This window comes from Hipposideros armiger, unplaced genomic scaffold (genome assembly GCF_001890085.2).
Source record: "Hipposideros armiger isolate ML-2016 unplaced genomic scaffold, ASM189008v1 scaffold_845, whole genome shotgun sequence".
NCBI classification, from domain to species: domain Eukaryota; kingdom Metazoa; phylum Chordata; class Mammalia; order Chiroptera; family Hipposideridae; genus Hipposideros; species Hipposideros armiger.
Genome location: NW_017732195.1, coordinates 596,392 through 610,445, shown reverse-complemented (window position 1 = coordinate 610,445; position 14,054 = coordinate 596,392). Strand labels below are relative to the sequence as shown.

The 14,054-nt window shown below is 40.4% G+C and overlaps 2 protein-coding genes across 2 annotated transcripts in view; one reads left to right on the top strand and one right to left on the bottom strand.

The window, feature by feature from the left end:
• Window positions 1-5,376, bottom strand: part of RTCA (RNA 3'-terminal phosphate cyclase) — a 19,301-nt gene extending 13,925 nt beyond the window's left edge. The window contains exons 1-3 of the mRNA XM_019629361.1: window positions 4,773-5,376; window positions 4,564-4,664; window positions 2,778-2,921 (exon numbers count right to left, since the gene is read on the bottom strand). Of these exons, the coding sequence (XP_019484906.1) occupies window positions 2,778-2,921; window positions 4,564-4,664; window positions 4,773-4,817 (290 nt within the window). The 5' untranslated portion in view covers window positions 4,818-5,376. The remainder of the gene's footprint in view (window positions 1-2,777; window positions 2,922-4,563; window positions 4,665-4,772) is intronic.
• Window positions 5,377-9,885: 4,509 nt separating this feature from the next.
• Window positions 9,886-14,054, top strand: part of DBT (dihydrolipoamide branched chain transacylase E2) — a 25,787-nt gene continuing 21,618 nt past the window's right edge. The window contains exons 1-2 of the mRNA XM_019629348.1: window positions 9,886-9,994; window positions 13,337-13,460. Coding sequence (XP_019484893.1) covers window positions 9,944-9,994; window positions 13,337-13,460 — 175 coding nt within the window. The 5' untranslated portion in view covers window positions 9,886-9,943. The remainder of the gene's footprint in view (window positions 9,995-13,336; window positions 13,461-14,054) is intronic.

The following is a 14,054-nucleotide window of genomic DNA, read 5'->3' as shown; positions in this document are numbered from 1 at the left end:
CTACAGCTAAGATGGTGACCAACAGCTCGACCTGGAGCTGGGCTGCTGGAAGTCGCCGGCAGGCTGCAGCCCCTGCTGCAGTGGGCTGCCATAAGCGCCGTATAAGCGCCGTGTGTGGCTGGCAGCCAGTGTGAGCTGCCAAGAGCCGCCATGAGCGGCCATCCAGAGGCCGGCAACCGATCCACCTCACCCGGGAAGAGTGCAATGATACCAACATGGGCCAGTGAAGCAACCTCCTCCACAACTAGACTGAAGAACAAAACGACAGCAATTTGTCTGTTCCCCTTCCCCCGATTCCCCAATAAAATCTTAAAAAAAAAAGGATTCTTGGGAGTAGCAGTTGATGAAAATGCATTCAAAACAGCCAAGGTATAGAAATATTCGAATGATTATACCTGAATCTCTACCATGCACAAGGCACTGTTTCAGATATCAAGTTAAGTTCCTGCCATCGTGGGGTCCATGATATGATAGAATAATATTTTACAAATACTGACAGCTGAATATTTTACATGGAAAAAGTTTTAAAGAAATAATCCTTGCTATATAACTCACCTCTGTCCAGTCTTTAGTCAAATAATGAGAGCAATCACAAGAAATAATTATAGAATAGAAATTATTTTATAAAATAAAATGCTTGGTCAGATTTTTTAATTGAGCCCTTATTTTCCTTCCCTTCTTTTCCAATGTCAAGGGAAAGCAATCATATTGATACGTGGATTGGCGTTTAAAAGAGAGTTCAACATGGCCTCTACATACCAAAAGACAGATCTTTACTTAACTTTCTTATGGCAACAATGCATGTATACTGAAAGACAGTTTCTATTAACACTGATAATGCATCTCACTAATTCAGTGGCTGTTTATTGACTATATAATGTGTTAGACATTATAAGAAAATATGTACAGTATAATTCCTGTTCTCAATGAATTGAGCCTAAGAACAAGTGAAAAAGGCTTGGCAATGTTTTCTTTACTACAAACCATAAGTTTATAATTGCTGAACTTCTCACTGTTTATTCTCTTAAGAACCCAATATATGTTTCTTCCCCCCACAAGCCCGATAAAATCAGATTCTAAGAGTAAAGAAAAACCTTAATTTTAGTAGAGTAAGGAATTACAAAAACAAAGACAGACTATTGAGAAAACGCATAGTACTGTAATCACAATCAGGGATAAAAGTATTAGAATGTAAATAAGTAAGATGTCTTTTCTTGCAAGGAGCAAGGTTATTTTTGTCTTCTGAATGGAGCTAGATTACCAACTTTAAACTCATTTCCCATACATTCTAATGGGTTAGAAGCCAAAAGGTCTAGATTCTAATTCTAGTTCTGACCTTGGGTAAATGTAAATCACTTAACACCAGAGGGCCTTCATTATCTCATTCACAAAATGGAGAAAGGGTTGGAATACATAATTTCTATTTTCCCTTTTGCAGCTTCAAAATTCTATAATTCTATTTTAGTTCATTTTTAGTGGGTTAACTATAACTTTTTTCACCTTTTTGTACAGGAAAATACCTGAAATAATATGCTGACTATAAAGATTACCTTAAAATGTTTTAATCCCCTTAGGAAAGTTCTCACTTGTCAAACCAAACCTTAGGCCTAGCAGCAGGTCCTTTTTTCATACAGGTCTATTCGCATCATTACGCAAATCTCACTAAACATTTTCTTAAACTTACAAAAATTAGAATCTAGGGGCGGCTGGGTGGCTCAGTTGGTTAGAACGTGAGCGCTGAGCCAGGGTAGCTGGTTCAATTCCCACATGGGTCAGTAAGCTGCACCCTCTGCAACCAGATTGAAGACAACAACTTTAGCTGCCGGTGGGCGGGCCGGATGGCTCAGTTGGTTAGAGTACGTGCTCTTAACAAGGTTGCCGGTTTTTCTGGTTTTCATTGCAAAAACGTGTCATGACTTGTCCGACAACGCAATAGATTGAAAACAGCGACTGGACTTGGAGCTGAGCTGCGCCCTCCACAAGTAAGACTGAAGGACAACAACTTGACTAGGAACTGATGGGTCCTGGGAAAAACAGAGTTCCCCAATAAAGCTAAATAAATAAATAAATAAATAAATAAATCACAATCTATTAAAACAGTCATTTCTAAAACAAACTGGAATTGGGTTTATAGTAGTATTTATTTTATCAAATTTCCTAGTAAATGAATAGGATTTGGTAAAAGGATGCTGCTTACAATAGCAATCAGCCAAATAACACAAAAAACACAAAAAAGTTGCTCTCCATGTTTTGTCAATAAAAGGAGGGATTCTTGGAAAACAATAAAGGCTCAATTTAATTGTTAAATATCCATTTTCCAATGGGGGAAAAAACTAAGATCATATCTAAAAATTTTCTAAATAGAACTGCATAAGTATCTATTAAAAACAAAAATACCTAGACTAAAAGTAGTAGAATATAGCTCATAATTAGCTGTAAGCCAAGAACAAAATATGCTACAATGCAAAAACTACTATGACTACGAGCATGAAAACAGTCATTTTCAGATATTCAGTTTCTAATAATAAAAAGTAAACAAATATGCTATACTATACATACGTGAAAATTCTAGATACAGTAATAGCTATGATTAATAAACAATTAGAAACTTTACACAGTCTCTAACCCTAAAGCTAAGTGTTTCATTGCCATTTTAAAAGTGAGGAAACTAAAGCTCAAAGAGGTTAAACCACTTGTCCAGTCAGTGGTAGGACCTGCATTTGAATCCAGCTCTAACTCCTAGGCCCGTATTTAAATAGAAAGTAAATGACACATACCCTGCAGTCTTGGTATCTGCTGTGTGGATTCCACCTTTGATCTTCTCTGGTGTAAATATTATTTCTGTTGAGCCGATTTCTGCTCCCTCCAGTTGCCCATCACATAAATCTCGAATCATTTCCAGTCCAGATAAGTGTTGAGGCCTTCAGGTCATAATACTGCATCAAAACGTGTGCATTCTGACTGCCTATATCCCCAGATTTTATCACACATTTATAAAACTGCAATGGCAAGAAAACAGCAAGGGCTAACCATTGTAAGTGCCATATCTTCAGTGACAGACCTTCCTTTTGGGTTGCTATGCACCCAGATACCTGCTAGTTAAGACACCATTTTAAGGGCTCTTTCCAGACCAGTTGTTTTAGCTATAAACACATACATTGGTATATTGTTGTAAATTAGGTGGGCAAAAAAAAACCCCCTAAAAACTAGTAAAACTACCTAAGTGCCACCAGGCTTACTTCCACTTTATTAAATAATCTATGGTGCTTATTATGGCTGAAATGTGTTCTCCCAAAATTCACACGTTGAAGACATAACCCCCAGTACTTCAGAATGTAATTATTTGGAGATAAGGCCTTAAAAGAAGTGGTTAAGTAAAAAAGAGCCAGTTAGGGTGAGCCCTAAACCATTCTCACTGATGTCCCTATAAGAAGAGATTAGGACATAGAGACACCAGGGGTGTGCATGCACAGCCAGATGACCATGAGAAGAGGCAGCCAGACGGTAGCCACTGCCACGCCAGGGGGAAAGGCCTGGAACACAATCTTCCCTTACAGCTCCCAGGGGAAACCAACCCTGCCAGCACCTTGATTTCTGGACTTCCAGCTTCCAGAACTGTGAGAAAAGAGTTTCTGTTGTTTAGGCCACCCTGTGTGGGGTATTTTGTTATGGCGGCCATAGCAAACTATTGTTAATAAAGTACCTAACACAGCTTTAATGAATTGAATTTCACCATTGGTGAAATAGATTACTGCAAACAACTGTAGCAAAGGGAATTAATGTTCACACGTATCACTAATTGCCTTTTAATAATTTCAAAATGAATTGTGGAGAAAAGGCAGAGATAGCTGATCTATTACAATGGAATATATACAAAATACAAAGGAAATCAGTTTGATTTCAACCTGGATCCTCTTCTCACAGGCGCATATACCTGAAACTTATCTAGTAGCATGCCTAGTTTTTCAGACAGAAGAAACAAGGAAGGTCAAGGGTCAACGTTGTTCTCTCTCCACAACTGATAATTCTGGTCGAGCGCACAGCTTCCTAGAGGTTGAATGAGAGCTGGACTAACACATCTCTGAGTCCTTTCCTGTTCTGATTCTAAAATGTGCGGCAGCAGAGAACGCACTGGTTAACAAGATGGGTCATGGAGGCTGATCTGACTTGATCTATCTTGCCCGGATACTAAGAGCTTTCCCGGTACGTGGAATGCCCGATGAGGTGGGAAAACATTTTAAAAGATAACCCTTTAGGAAACGAGACAACTGTAGCCAAATAAAGAAAGCACGGTCTATTTTCTAAACTTGCCTCGAGGGTTTCAAGACCACACAACCCAGGCTCCAGCTAACAGCCCAGGGCGGGGCACTGCACCCCGGGACCTGCGGCCTGGCTTCAGATTCCTCCGCCCGGGAGCCCGTTTTTTCTCAGCATCACTACCCGCGGCTGCTGAGTCCCCGGCCCCACCCCACCCCCAGTCCCTAAGCCCGGCCCCCATGTCCCTGTAATCCCCAGCCCGGCGCTCACCTATCCTACAGCCCGCTCCCCAGCACCCCGGTTTACCTCAGGCCAGGCGTGCTGCGACCGGCTCGGATCTTCTGCACCCGCAAGGGGAGGCCCAGGACACAGCTCAGGGCTGTGGATACCCTCAGGATCTGGCCGCCCTGCCCAGGGTGCGGGTGCGGAAAAGACGGAGAACATCAGACAAGAAAGCTCTACCCGCCGGCCCGGGCCGCTGCCGCCACCCCTCGGCCCCCCGGCTCCGTACTCACCCCTTCCATGATCCCGCCGTCCACCTCCACCCGTTGCCCTGCCATGGCGGGCGCCCTGGGACCCGGCCCACCGCGACACAGCCTCCACCCGAGCGCGGGGAAGAGGAGACGCTGGCTTCCGCCCCACAGCTCCGAAACGCGGTCCTTGCTCGGGGCTGCAGGGGCCTGGCGGAAAAGGGAGGAAGCGGCGGCTCCCGAAAAAACGGATTACGCGGAAAGGAAACCTGGACTCAGACCAGTGAACGCGGGTTCGCACAGCGCAGCAGCCAGTGCGCACGTGCGTCGCGCGGCTCAAAGAGGCGGTGCCGACAAAATTCCAGCAAATCCGGAGCTCTCCTGGAGATGGGGCGGCAGCAGGAGAGGTGTCCTGGGGCGCCGTAGGAGATGTGTCTCTTGAAGATGTGTGCGCTGAACACAGCAAAACCCGCAGATTGCAGAAAGCCTACGTTTCAATTCTAACTGCATCCTCCAGTAGTCTGGCAGGCTGTGCAAACATCCATGTTTATCCCTGTTTTCTCGAGGATCCCGTCCTACCCAGAGCTGGAAACTCTTAGAGCTGAAGATCTAAGCAAGGTCTAAACAGTGCAATGCACCGACCTCCGCCTAGTCGGGTTTGCCTTTCTTTGAAGCCTGACCCTTGAAATGTGTGTGCCCTGGTGCATTGATACCCATGACAGGGGGAGAGAGAGAGNACTCAAGCACTCAGATAAAGACATTTCAGTAGTGTAATTCAGAAGTTTAGAAGGTGTCTGAATTACAGCTGCTGGCTAACTCTTAGTCTTGTGCAATATAATTATCATAATCACACTTTGAAATGTATAAAATGTTTCACACTTATTGTCTTACTTATTCTTACGCATGAGTGTTCCAGTTTAACAGGTTGGGTGATTTGCCCGTTGGCAGTGACAGAGCCAAGTTTAGCACTCAGATGTCCTAAGTCTTTATCCACTAGGACAGGCTGCCTCCAAAAGCTGGAAGATAGTTTATTGCAACCTTTCTGTTATTTCTTTAATTTCTTTTATGATACAAGCAGGATATTGCACTGTAGGAAGTTATAACATGCAGAAAACCAAAAATAAGAAAATGAAAACATTCCTCCTACTCATAAATCACCATTCTAAACACATTAATGTATATCATTCCAGACATTTTTTAAACAAAATTATGTCTTGCAGTATAGGAGTTGTATTCCAGCTTATTTATTTGACCAGAAAGAAAATTTGCTGGCGCTGGGAACTAATGGAAACAGTACAGACGGAGTCACCCTAGGACTGAATTCCAGCACTTCACAGTTTATTAGGTGTATGACCTTGGGCCAATCCCTTCATCTTTCAAGTCTCCCTTTTCTTTTAATCTATAACATGGGGATAATAACACCTACTTACAAAGTTGGAGTGAAGATTAAGATATTGCATATACAGTGCAGTATTTGACATGTAATAGGTGCACGTGGGGGAGAAAAAATAATTTTGCCTCTACCCTCCGAGTTCTTAACTGAGACCCCTGTAATAAAAGGCAGATTAACAAGAAAAAGAGAAGTTTATTAATATGTATAACTCGTATACATCGGAGACACCCAGGAAAAAAATAAGTAAAACTCAAAGAAGTGGCGTAGAATTTGGGCTTAAATATCACCTTAATAGGGATAGGGGAGAGGGGAATGCAGGCCTCTTAGGGGAGAGTACATTTTTAGGGGAGATAATGAATGGGCCTTTAAAAGAATGGACAGGAGGTATGATCGTTTGTGACAGTTTGTTTAGTCTCCTCCCCTGTGATGAGAATCAATCTTCCCTAGTAGCTGAAACTTCTAGGAAGAAGATTTATGACCACTGAGTTCCTTTTGGAGAATCTGTCTTAGGGCAGATGAGGAGAGTTCAGAGGAAACAACTCCCTGTATTTGCTCTTCTTGAGGTGTCTGCAGCTCAAATAATCAGTATACAAAGTGGCATATTTGGGGGTGGCATGTCCTGAACTACAGTCATATTTTCGGGTGGCATATTCTGCTACCCTTCACAAGTTTTATCTTCCCTTCTTGAACCTGAGGAGAACTTTGAGAGCTCCACTGGGCCAATTCATAGACTAGTGAGGAGGGATGAATACATTGTCTTTCCGTAGTTGCAGCAGTGAAAATTTTTTACTTGTTTAGAATTGAATGTCAAAGCAAACTCAGTTGCCTGCTGATTTTCAGAGGTTTGGTCTCCAATTCACTAAATCCCACAGAGATTCTGCCAAATAGTATTGACTTCCTAGCATTAGACGTTGACCATTAAATGCTCTCAAAAACTTTTTATGTTGTTGTTGCAAAAATACATGCTAATAGCCCTAGATAGTATTCTTATATCGGTACTGTAGAGTTAGACAGTAAAACCAAATTAGNGAGAGAGAGAGAGAGAATTAGAGTATTATTCTTTTTCTCTTGAGAGATACATGTAAAATGATGTAGGAATTTTCGAAAATAGTCTGGGAGTTCCTCATCTTGATTAAAGTTAAAGATAAATATAACCCATACCTCAACAATTCAATTTTTAGCTATATATTCTTAACAAAGTGTAATTGGCTAAACCATAGCATCTTCATCACCTAGAGCTTGGTAGAAATGCAGAATCTCAGGCTCCACCCATCGCGACTGAATGGGATCTGCATTTTCAAAAGATCCCCAGTTGATATGAATGCTCATTACAGACTAAAAAGCACTGCCCTAAAGAAACTCTTGCACCGGTACCAGGAGAAATGATCGCAAATGTTCATAGCAGCTCTGATGGTAATACCAAAGAGCTGGAAACAACATAAATATTCACTGAATAGAGGATGCATAAATAAATTATAGTATTGTCATAAAATCTAGTTGCAGAAAGATACCTGCAATTTTGATACCATTTTTATAAGACTCGAAAACGAGCACAAGTAAACAATATACTGTTAACGATCAAAATACATAGTAAAATCTAAAGGAAAAAAGGACTGATGAGTGCACAATTCAGGATAATGGTTATCTAAGGGAGAGAGGGAGGGTTAAGAGGAGGAGCAGACAGTGACCTTCACCAGCATAGGAAAGACTCTTATTTGTTAAATTGGGTGGTGGGTCAAGGCTTTTATTATGTGACTTATCTGTATGTTACATTATTCTTTTGTATGTATACAATATAACAATGTCTAACAGCTTTATTGAAGTATACATATCACAAAGTTCACCTGTTTTAAGTGTACGATTCAATGATTTTAGTTAACTTACAGTTATGCAATCATCACCACAATCTGGTAATAGGAATTTTCCATCACTGCAAAAAAGCTTTTTCTTGCCCCTTTGCAGTCCCTCCCCATTCCCACCTCAGCCCCAGATAACTGTGAATCTGCTTTCTTGTCTAGAATAGATAGATTTGCCTTCTCTGGACATTTCATATGAACGGAATTATGCAATATGGGACCTTTTGGATTTGGCTTCTTGTACTTAGTATAAAATTTTGAGGTCATCCATGTTAAAGCATGTACCAGTACTTCAGTCATTCTTAAGGACAAATAAAAGTCTATTATTTGGATGTACCACATTTTGTTTATCCATTCACTTGCTGAAGGACATTTGGGCTATTTCTAGTTTTTGGCTGTTATGAACGATGCTGTTACAATCATTCTTGTACTAGTCTTTGTGTGGATATATGTTTTCATTTCTCTTGGGTAGACACCTAGGAGTGGAATTGCTGGGTCATAATCAGTCATTCTTATTAATTAAAAAAAGAGGGGAAAAAAGAGTTCTTTGTTTCTTTTGAGTGGAAGGATTAACTAGTGAATAGGTGAGAGAAGGTAGAATTAAAGGGAAAGTTAAGAGGAAGAAGGTAGAGGGACCCTGAGAAGAAAAATAATTCACTTCAAAGGCACAGCTACTTCCATCTTCTTATACAAACACATGCATGTGATATTATCAAATATATTAATAGTGCCTATAAAATGTTTTGTTAGTGGGAAAGTTAAAAAATTAAAGTTTTAACTATCTCCGTTTTTCTTATAAAGGTTAATGATTTAGATTTATTGCTTACAGTAGTGTGTGTGTGTGTGTGTGTGTGTGTGTGTGTGTGTGTAAAAATACACTGAAAGGCAAGACAAAAAAAAGTATGGGTTTGGATAATATTAGATAATATTATTAGATAATATCTAATTAGGTAATTAGATATTAGATAGTGAATTTGTGAAATACCTGAGGTTTTGTTTCACAGCAACTAATCTTCAATGTTGAGGATTTATTTTGTTGTCTTTGTGCAGTTTTTTTCTGTAATTCTTTAGCTATCTGTGCAGGTTTTCATCCCTACGTAAGAGGCGAGAACAGACAAATGTTGTCCTAGACATTTCTAGAAATTGGTTTTCTAGTTATTTCAAGGAAGATTGATCATGAAAGTTCTGATCTTTTCTTTACTGGTTCTAAATTTGACATTTCTTCAAGAGGCAAATAAAGCAAGTTTATATGTCTGTGACATATATTGCATATGCTGGGCAGCTGCATCTGACAACATGCTCTAAGAAGATAATGTTGATAACATGTTTATTTTAGACATTAGGATAACCTTGGTCATCTTCTATGAAAAAAATTGAAAAGCCAATTCCAGTAGTCAAGAACAGTCAATGGGCATAAGAAATGCCAGTTATTGGGAAGTATTTCAGTATAGACTTGTGACTCAACTAGTGGTACAGAGCCTCGCTACAAAGTATAGAAATGTCCCGTTTTCTGTAAGAAAGCCATTACAATACAAGCTGAAGAAAGGATATGTTTTCCTACTCATCCCCTCAGGTCTTACTTCCTATAACTTTCTCCAGGTAAGTGCCCTTCCTTTGTGTTCCCTTAACATTCTCTATTTCCCCCTATCACATAAGGCTACAAAGATGCACATGTAATTACTACATAGCGGTGCCCTGTCCAGTACAGTTCCTGAAATTAAATTTGGACTGCTCTATTCCCCACTGTCACCCCCTCCCGTTGTTCTGTTTCTTTCCTGCGGGGCCCTCCCCATTCCCCCTAGGGGCTCTCCGGCCCCGCCTCGCGCCCTGATTGGCTGACCGGTGGGAGGCTCGCTGCTTCGCTCTCCATTGGCCGTTCAGGGGGAGGCGTGTTTCCCGGCCCCCAATAGGTCGCCCGGCAGAGGCACCTCTTCCAACCGCAGAACAGTTGTCATTTCCGGAATAAGATGGCCGCAGTACGCGTGCTGAGGACCTGGAGCCAGAGTGCCGGGCGGCTGGTAAGCAGGTTTGGGCAGATCTTGAGGTCGAGAAGGAGTAATTTGTCCATAGTCATCCGGGAGAGATGTGTTACTTTGTCCTCCCATTGACACGCGTACAGGGCACACGTGATGGAGAGGTGAAGGGACGTATGTAAAACAAGGGCAGAGAGGGTGGCGAGCCGTCGGGTCTGGAGATCCACTCCCTCCCCTTACTTGGGCGCGGTTCTGTCGTGACTCGGTCGCCCTTTCACTGTATCTACACCCGGAGGCTCAGCTAGCCTTTGGCCCCCTAACCTTGCATTGAGCACCATCTGGGTGCCGGGCAGTGTGATAGGCACTGGGGATACGGAGATATATTCTTAACTTTAAATTAAATTTATTGAAGTGACAATGGTTAGTAAAATTACATAGGTTTCAAGTGTACAATTATGTAATACATCGTCTATATATCACGTTGTGTGCTCACCGCCCAGAGTCAGTTCTCCTTCCATCACCATATATTTGACCCCCTTTACCCTCTTCTACCATTGAGCACCCACTTAGTGCTGGACATTGATAATACGACCTGTGCCCTCAAGGAACTTACAATCTAGAGGAAGAGACCTTCAAGCAAAGCCTAACAGCACGAGTCCTTGCCTCTGAGGAGCTGAGAGGCTCGAGCTTCATTGTACTTGTCTTCTATGTCTGCACCAATATTTTAACAACATTTTTCTCACCGAGCTACAGCCCACGGCCATCTCCCCTGCAATTTCCCCCTTTCTGTCTTTTAGCACCAAACAGTTCACATCCCATAATCATAGTGTTTCATCCTATTTGCATATTATTTTCCTCCTCTGTCCCCTCTTCCCTAGACCCTCCTACAATTGTCATTCCTGATCTTACAAAACCTTTCATGAGCCTGCTGTTATGTACCAGGTATTGTGCTAGGCACTGGGGATGCACATATGAATAAGAGAGACACCATCCCTTTCAGAGATTATAGCCTTTATATTACAGCCTTGTTGTAGAGGACAGGAAGAGACAGAGATAGATTAAACAAGCAATTACAGCCCAGCATTGTAAGTGTTAATGATGGAGCAAGTGCGTACAGCTACAGAAACACATAGGAAGGGTCTTGGGGATCAGGGAGGAGTTCCCAGAGGATACTGTATAACTTGAGATTTGTAAAAGATAAGTAAGTAAGATGTAACCAGAAGAAAGCTCTTCTCAGCAGCACCTTACTAGGTGCTGACCTCACTGACCTCCCTTCTTTTGCGAGCTCTCCATCCTCGGCTTCTGTGATACCAGCTTCCTAATATTTTTCTCCCTACATCTTTGAACACTTCATCCCAGCCTCCTCCTCGTTCCCTGCCCAACTTTTAAATATTGGTGTTTCTAAGCAGTCTGACTTTGGGACCCTGCACTTCTTGTACTTTCTGGGTTATCTTGTCCACTTTTAACTTAGTTGCCATCTGTTGCTGATGATGCCTAAAGTTCGCTGGTCTTCTAGCCAGCTCCACTCCAGACCCAAATAACTGAAAATCTCCACATGCATGCATGTCTGTTAGGCGTTTTGCAGCTGCAAGTAATGAAACCCAAGCAATACATAGGAATTAAATATGTGTGCATACAAAGCACCCCAAAGTTGGATGGCAGCTGGTATTGAGGCTCATCATTATCAGGATTATCATGTGGCCTCTTCTCATGGTTACAAGAGGGCTGCTACAATTTATCTGCTAAGTTTTAACCTATCAATTTTAGTGGTTTTAGTTAGGCTTTATGTTAATAGCCTGAATGTTAATATTACTAAGAATAAAATACATATTACAAAGATGAGTTGCTTTAGAATGACCTGATCTCTTAAAGTAAAGCTAAGATGTATGATTTAAGATTATTCGTGTCTTGGGAAAGGGATCTTCAGTTTTCCTTTGCCTTCAGAAATCAGTAATGGCTTGGAAATTAAGGTGGAAACTCATGTAAAAATTTAAATTTATTACTTTTGTCAGTAAACCAAATTTTTATATTACTTGCTGTAAGAGAAAACAAAATTCTCGTTTATAAACATGTATTGTATAACATGACTATAATACATAATATGTATTATAAATTTTAAGGGCTCATCGCCACTAAAGTATAAACTATTGGTTTGTTGGAAAAATCATGACGTATTTTTGCATAAAAAACAGAAAAAATACGTCATGACTTTTCCGACGACCCAAAACATGTGATGTAGTTAATTAGGTATTAATAACATTGAAATGTTAACTTTCAAAATAAAATATTCTACCTTTCAGACACTTAGTTTTTGATATATCAAGGTGAATACATTCATGCCTACTTATTTCTATAACATATTATCTTTTACTCTACTAAGATGTTATGTAAAATAGTTAAGTCTAAAGAGTCATCTGTAAACTATGATAAGAAAAACTTTGGTACTGTTAACCCAAAGGCAAAGTGAGAGGCAACAAGCATTTATTTAAAATCCAGGAAGAACTGCAATTCTGGGAAGCTCTGACTCAGGCAGAAACCCAAATAGTGGCCCTATTAGAGGTGAAGGCAAGGGGTATTCATGAGAAAGGGAAGGGGAATAATTACATGAATAGAAGGAAGGAATTTCTGTAGGTAATTCTGCAGATAAGCTAAAATAATGATGCTAATTCTAAAGAATGTCTTTAATTTTTAGTCAGGTGGTCATTTCTGCTTTCTTGTTATCTTTGCAAACAGTTGTTTGGAAAACAATGCTGCTGTAGGCCCAGTCCAGAGGGTATTTTGCCCACTTTTAACATTCCAGAGGTTTGCAGAGTAAGACAGATGTGCAAGCAGTTCCTCAGGGTTGGCAGCTCTGACTCCATTTTAAAGTGGCTCCGTTTGTATTATATTTTCCGGTATAATACAGCACATTTTTCAGTGTCTTTAAATACTAACGGTCACTTTTGAATTCTTTAGTAGTTTTATTTCAGGAAGCCTTTAATGATTCAAGTACACCTACAAGCCAATGTATTTATACAGAATACATTGTTAAAAATGTCTTTACTTTTTCATAAGGAATTTTAGGCAAGGATCATAATACACATAAACAAATCTGACTCTAAGGGTATAATTTTACTAAACAAAAACAACAAAATGTTCTCTGTGTGCTAGGGTTGGAGTTCCTTTGATTTCTTGAACAGAAATACTTAAAATCAATCTTCATAAACTTGATTGTCACTGATGCCAAGTATTATGATTTGGGCCTACCTAGATAATTTCATATTGTTAATATTGTGATAATCGTTGCTCTACTTTTAGAATAGTCTTGAAATTCAATATATACTTACAGAAAAAAGCTGTTAAGATCACATATAAAAGCATTTACTTTTTTGTTTTCCTCATCTCCAGATTTGCATCCGTTACTTTCAAACATTTAATAATATTTATGTTTTTAAGCCAAAATATGTGTGTTTCTTTGGTTATCCTTCATTCAAGTATAGTCATCCACATCGGTTGATGAAAACAACTGCTGGTAAGTATGATATCAAAATAGCCTATATAAAATAATGTTTTATATCTTAGTACTTTTTTTTTTTAGTAACTAGAGACTTATCAAAATAAAAACGTTGACTTTTTTTTTCTAGACTGGCCCAGCTTGTTCTCGCCACATGTGTCCATTTCTTATTTTTTTTGTGACCCACCTCCACCCTACTCCCCTTTCACACACTTTAATATTTGTGTCTTATTAATGTTGGGAATGGGTTGCATTGGGCCATCTGTTCTCTAGCACCTGTCTCATCTAAATGCAAAAGTCAACATTGATACCTCTTTCTCAGTCAAGATAAATTGTTGACTTAATAGCCTTTGCTTTTTTTGTTTTTTGTTTTTCTTTAGCTGAGCCATCCTGCTACCTGTTTGGCAGCTCAGCAGCTGCTCAGCTCTGGCTGGACTCGAACCGCTGTTGCTCAGAGCTCAAACTCTTGAGCAAGCTCTTAACCAGCTGAGCCACTCGGCCCTGACTTAATAGCCTTTGAACTTTCATTCACTATGTTATTGTTTGTTGTATGAGGCACTTAATCTGTCCTGTTAGGATGGCATGATAAAACCAGCCCGACTATGAGTCCAT